Below are 6741 nucleotides of genomic sequence, written 5' to 3'. Positions count from 1 at the left end.
TGTAAAACACGGCGGTGGCAGTGTGATGGCTTGGGCATGCATGGCTGCCAGTGGCACTGGGTCACTAGTGTTTATTGATGATGTGACACAAGACAGAAGCAGCCGAATGAATTCTGAGGTATTCAGAGCCATACTGTGTGCTTAGATCTTCAAAAAAACATAAAAAATCAACAATATCCTTACCTCTCTGCCGTTCAGTCATGTCCCACACTGTAATCCTTCACAAAGGGTTAAATAGTTTACAATAAGGACCGGTGCAAATACGACCAGCCGCACTATAAACTACTTCAAAATGAATTAGTTCAGCTCTGCGCAGCTTCACTGGCTGCCTGGAGATGAACTAATAAGCGTGGGAAAGTTTCTGCATTTTTTCCCACACTCATTAGTTCACCTCAGGTCAGCCAGGGCACTCTCCACAGACTTAGTGACGTCAGAGGGAGTCCCCGGCTGACCTGAGGTGAACTGATGAGCGTGGGAAAAAATGCAGAAACTTTCCCATGCTAATTAGTTCATCTCCAGTCAGCGAGGGAGGCTGCGCAAAGCATGGTTTAATTTTGGAATAGCAGAGTAATAAAAATTTGTCAAAAACTTGGTGTCTTTATTTCATTAAAAGACTTTTTAATTAATATCTGTGTGTGGTTTTTAACCCTTTCATAGTCTAAGGTTAATAATGGATCGGTGTCTTATTGACTCCTCGCCATTATTAATTAGCTTAGTGTCACCTTACAATCGAATGGTGACATTAACCCTTTGTTATTAACCCATTCGCCACCGCTACAGGGGAATGGGAATTAGGATAAGTGCCAGAAAAGGGGCATCGTATAGATGTGCCTTTTCTGGGGTGTCTGGGGACAGATTTTTGTACCCGGGGGGAGGGGGTGCAAAAACAATGGTCCCTCTCAAGGCTATTAAAATTTGCCCTCACTCACCTGCTTTATCTCTCTGGCTGACAAATTACCACGGGAGCCCACGCAATTTTTGACAACGAATTAGCTCCTTAAATTAACACCTACACCTCCCAAATTTTACACACAAACCCTCATCTAATTACTAGTGAAAGACATAAAAAAAAACATGAAATTAAATGGTTTACTGTATGTAAACCATGTGTCATTTCATGTCGGGTTGGGGGAATGACTTTACAGAAACCAGCAATTGAATTAGCGGCTATTCTGCTATGAAGAACTCTATGAAATATAAATATATATATATATATGTGTCTCAATGACATGTGTATATATATATATATATATATATATACACGTATATATCTATTCTTTTGTTTCTTTACCTGTCAGTGTGATTTTACAGTATAGCGCACTAAATTGCCGGCTTTTCTAAAGGACACTGGGTGCGTATTTCTCGCAAGTCACACGTGTGGTCTGTGTGTAATACGTATTTTTTGCGCACCCATAGACTTGCATTGGTGTACTATGGGCGTAGTACGCTGACAATCGCAGCACGCTGCGATTGGCACGGACCGTAAAATACGCAAGTAAAATACGGCTAATGGGAGTTGCCCCATAGAGAATCATTGGTCCGTGTGCAATGCGTGTTTTTAACGACTCTCACTCGTCCGTGTTTCTCTCTAGTGTGACGCCGACCTTATACCTATTATACCTATTATTAGTAATTATTGTAAGTTATAACTGTTATTTGTATGTATAGATATATTTTTTTTTCAAACCATGAAAAAGGAGCTGTAAACTAGTCTTTAAATCTCATCTCTGAAGTGAAGTCCCGTGCCTGTCATCTTCCTCTTGTAGTCTTCATCAAATATTTCATTCTGAGCAACAGTGAAATGGTTCTTCCAGTCCCCGGCAATTCCTTATTTAGAGAAAAATATATTTCATCATTTTATTTTCCTTATTTTAAGGAGAAACAGTCCATAGATTCATACAATCCTAACCAAAGCAGATTCAAATAGAGGCAGCCCCCCTTACTATAACAGTGAACTATGTTTTACTCTTTATCTCTTTGTCCTTCTATATGTTCTGGCGGGCTCTGCGCAAATTCATCAAAATAGATATACAGTGTTTGAGGGTAAGATATGTCACTTTAATTTTTTTGTGCATTTTTAAAGGTAAAAGTCATATGCTGTCAATCAGGGTACAAGAGTACAATTGCACAAAAAGTTTGTGACATTTTGAAAAGTTGTAAAAAAATTATGAATTGGCCAAAAAACTCTTCCCTAAAAGCAATGTTTTTAAAGGAGCATACATAAATAATCTGATGGGGATGCAATCGGTTCACACTAGATGTAAAATAAAGAAAGATTCTACTAAAATGTACTCATAGCCAAAAAATTACCCTAAAAACCTGTTTGTTTCGCCTGAGTTAAATGGAATTTGTCAACCAGTTTTTGCTACCCTATCTTAAAGCGGTATGATGCAGTAGAAGAGACGACCCTGATTCTAGTGATATGTCATTTACTTTGATGGTTGCTTGAGTTTTGATTAAAAACTATTTTCTCTGCTGTAGATCTAGCAGGTCTCTGAATGCTAAGCTTTGTATAGCCCCGCCCACAACACTGAATGGCAGCCTTCTTTGTACACTTTGCATAGACAGGAAGCTGCCAATCAGTAGCGGGGGCGGGGTTGGACTAGCTCGCAGAAGGCCATGTAGTCCTATAGTCATAATCTCCTGCTGATAAAACACTGATTTTCTGAAAACTACACTAAGCAGCCCTGTAAATGACACATCGCTGGTATCAGGTATCTGTTTCTATATTATGGTGCTCTCAGATTACGTAACAAATACGTGGGCACAGATTCAATCCCTGACTTGGTCATCAATGTCTGATTGGTTGGGGTGTGAGACACACATGCCCAGGAAACCCCTATTCTGCTGATACATGGCATCCTAGAAATGACCACACACTTAGTACCCATCCTTACTCACCTCACATGCCACTCCTCTTCTCTCTGACATGGCTAATAAGGCCACGCAAAATGACATTGTGGGACCCAACTGGTAGTACAACCTTGCCTTGCCAGCCAGGCACAAAAACTTCTTTATAGTTATAATTACTGTGTTGTGTCATATATTTGATGTCAATTTTTACCTTTTCTCATGAAGGGAGTCGTAGACTGGTCTAGAAGATCATTAGGTATGGTTTTGTAATTGGCCATGTCATTGGTTTTCATGATGTCAAAGGATGTGTGGTAAACAATCTTCTCCAGAGTTTCATCGCTCATCTCTTTTTCCAAGAAATGCAGCATCTTCTTAATTTCTCTCTTTGGATCCTATAAAATACATCACATTCAACTGACATATTGTGTCCATCATTAAAATTTTGATTAATCGGTAAGTAGTCATCAGTTGGGTTTCCCAAAAATATTTAACACTTAGCATGCTTCCAAAATGATTCTTTTTAGCATATCGACATCCTAGCTCTCCATTTGAATGTCACCATGTAATGCCGGCTAGCGATAACAGCCAATTGTTAGTAAAGCCTGACATCAGGCACTACACTGCTTGTCAGGCAGGTTTCTGTCTAAAATGAGATTGAAACAGCCCTTATAACTTGTTCCTGACATCGGCGGTGCATTTACAGCGAATGTCGGGTGAAGGTGTATGGAGCAGGCTGAGGAGCTGAGCCTGCTCCACACTCTGCGGGTGGCTGCTGCGACCTGAAGTAGCTCCAATTGTTGCTGTTTAACCCCTTAAATGCTTCTGAGAAACTAAAAGGGAATCTGTAACCAGATTTTTACTTCCCCATCTAAGAGCAGCATTTTCTAAAGGCAGAGACCCTGATTCCAGTGATGTATTACTTACTTTGTCGGGTGCTGAGGCTTTAATAAATTTCCTGTTTCATCTTCTGAGTTCTCTGAATGCTGAGTTCTGCACCCACACCACTGATTGACAGCTTTCTGTGTACACCGTGTATAGACAGGAAGCTGCCAATCAGTGGCGGGGGCATGGTTGGACTGCCTGGCAGCAGGTTTACTAGTCTTGCAGCAATAATCTCCTGCTGATAAAACTGTGATTTTATAAGAACTGCAGCAAGCAGACCAGTAAGTGACAAATTACTGGAATCAGGGTCTCTAGCCCTACATTATGTGAATTCAGATTAGGTAGCAAAAACCTAGGGTCAGATTCCTGTTAATATGTTTTACAATTGGCCATTATACCATGCTGCCCTGTCTAAGGGTTGTGCATTAAAATGACAGGTCCAACAAGTTACTACTGCAAAAAAATAAAAAATTAAATATTACATGGTTCGGTTAACAACTCTGGACAAAGAGCATACTACAGCCCCAGTATGTTCGCCCCTATCTGACCTCATGAGGGGCTGCAGATGGGCTCATACAGCAGGTGCAATCATTCAGATATTAGAAATGCTGGGAAAGGCAGGAGTATTTTACTCACCTCATTAATACTTAAACTGTAATTTATAACAATTGCATCTAGAATGATAACAATCCAATTGCATGTATTATTTTATGCTTTTTCAGTTACCTCTTTCATGTCTTCATAGAATAAATAAAGGATATTGTAATCGTGCCTCTTTTCCCACCAGCCTTTAACATGGTCGTGCCATGAACTGTAGCCCACTAAGGAAAAGTAACAGCTGTCAGACTGGATAAACTAATGCATTTTATGAAGTCAATTTGCTGTTTTTCAATCAGTCTCTTTATCTTACCATTTCCTTTCATGTAGTTATCTAAGAATGTACTCCAGGGTCCTGGATCAGGCAACGCTTTAACTATTTTATGGAAGAAAAAGTATGATACTGCCACATCTTTTGCATTTCTTGCAACGTAAATGATCTGTTTGGAACAAAAATAAAAAAAAATAGATTTAGATCGATCATCTAGTATGAAATCTCTTTCTGAATACTGACACTCTGCTTTAAAGGTTTTTATTTTTTTTTTAAGATTATCCATATGAAAAGATTTTGAGAAATTCCAATTTTCACATTATTTAAGGAGTTAGTGCCGCATTCTCGTATTTGGTAGGTCAGATGGATGAGCATGTGCATGCAATGAGAAAAATTTGTGAAGCTAAATTTGTGAAAAAGGAAATGGTCCTTTAGGTCTTGCACCATATTTATTTATTTTTCTGCACCTTAAACAAGGGGTGTACCTTCACAGAAAGCGGTTGTGGTTTAAAGGGCGTAGACTATCTAACATGCGAAACTGTGCACCCCAAAAAATGCGCCAACATTTTGCTGAAAATTTCAACCACATAGTAAGCCAATAGTTAGTTGGTGTAACTTACGGTTTATTAGAGAATGTAGAGACATCCCAAGCTTCAAAGAGCATGATCCGCCATACTTAATTAAACCACCTATGACTTCCTTGAAAGCATATTTTTGGAATTATTCTTACATCCATACACAGTGTAGTCCTAAATTATTAGTTACAGTATCAATTGATCATCATCAGTCTTACAACACTATGAGTCATCTTAAAAAATGTATCTACCTTTGATTTTTTTTTCCAAAAAGAATCTGGCATCAGCTGAATGGGAAGATGTGTTTTCACTAGTCTTGGGGATGGTGCACCATCAAGTTGTTCTACACCTATTAAAGTAAAAAAAAAAATTACAATACAGATTTATGCATTCTGATGTACAGTAGCCTAATGATACAGGCAGTTGAATATATAATTTTAAGCCTAGCACAAAATTGTAGGACCGTTAGGTGTATTTTCCTGTGTTAAAAAACTGTTCACATTAGCGCTTTTAGGAATGTATCATAGGTTTAAGTATTTTTGATGGCAAACAAAGCATTACTAAGTGTCGCCATTCTTCTCCATTAAAATTGCTGATGTCCAACACCAATAAATATGTCATAGGTGTCATGGGCATGTCAAGAATAGAAGCCATGACAGTCTTGAGAACTGAGCCTTCTTGGTTACTTTTCTTTGTACCAGTGGAAATCTCTGCAAACTTTTTTTTTTAAATAAATAAATCTGTCCGTTATATTTACTTTGAGCACCAAGAATCATGTGTCTTGCTGTTAATAAAACAGTATATACAGTTGAGGCCAAAAGTATTGACACCCCTGCAATTCTGTCAGATAATACTCAGTTTCTTCCTGAAAATGATTGCAAACACAAATTCTTTGGTATTAGTATCTTCATTTAATTCGTCTTAAATGAACAAACACAAAAAGAATTGTCCTAAAGCCAAATTGGATATAATTCCACACCAAACATAAAAAAGAGGGTGGACAAAAGTATTGGCACTGTTCGAAAAATCATGTGATGCTTCTCTAATTTGTGTAATTAACAGCACCTGTAACTTACCTGTGGCACCTAACAGGTGTTGGCAATAACTAAATCACACTTGCAGCCAGTTGACATGGAATAAAGTTGGCTCAACCTCTGTCCTGTGTCCTTGTGTGTACCACATTGAGCATGGAGAAAAGAAAGAAGACCAAAGAACTGTCTGAGGACTTGAGAAACCAAATTGTGAGGAAGCATGAGCAATCTCAAGGCTACAAGTCCATCTCCAAAGACCTGAATGTTCCTGTGTCTACCGTGCGCAGTGTCATCAAGAAGTTTAAAGCCCATGGCACTGTGGCTAACCTCCCAAGATGTTGACGGAAAATAAAAATTGACAAGAGATTTCAACGCAAGATTGTGCGGATGTTGGATAAAGAACCTCGACTAACATCCAAACAAGTTCAAGCTGCCCTGCAGTCCGAGGGTACAACAGTGTCAACCCGTACTATCCGTCGGCATCTGAATGAAAAGGGACTGTATGGTAGGAGACCCAGGAAGACCCCACTTC

At 39.0% G+C, this 6741-nt stretch overlaps 1 protein-coding gene across 1 annotated transcript in view; it reads right to left on the bottom strand.

The window, feature by feature from the left end:
- Nucleotides 1-472: 472 nt before the first annotated feature.
- Nucleotides 473-6741, bottom strand: part of LOC141058258 (sulfotransferase 1 family member D1-like) — a 54422-nt gene continuing 48153 nt past the window's right edge. The window contains exons 4-8 of the mRNA XM_073554440.1: nt 5430-5527; nt 4646-4772; nt 4462-4556; nt 3065-3245; nt 473-1827 (exon numbers count right to left, since the gene is read on the bottom strand). Of these exons, the coding sequence (XP_073410541.1) occupies nt 1715-1827; nt 3065-3245; nt 4462-4556; nt 4646-4772; nt 5430-5527 (614 nt within the window). The 3' untranslated portion in view covers nt 473-1714. The remainder of the gene's footprint in view (nt 1828-3064; nt 3246-4461; nt 4557-4645; nt 4773-5429; nt 5528-6741) is intronic.

The sequence above is a fragment of the Dendrobates tinctorius genome, unplaced genomic scaffold (genome assembly GCF_039654945.1).
Source record: "Dendrobates tinctorius isolate UK_male_01 unplaced genomic scaffold, ASM3965494v1 ptg000211l, whole genome shotgun sequence".
In the NCBI taxonomy this organism is placed as follows: domain Eukaryota; kingdom Metazoa; phylum Chordata; class Amphibia; order Anura; family Dendrobatidae; genus Dendrobates; species Dendrobates tinctorius.
This window is presented reverse-complemented; position numbering and strand designations above follow the sequence as displayed.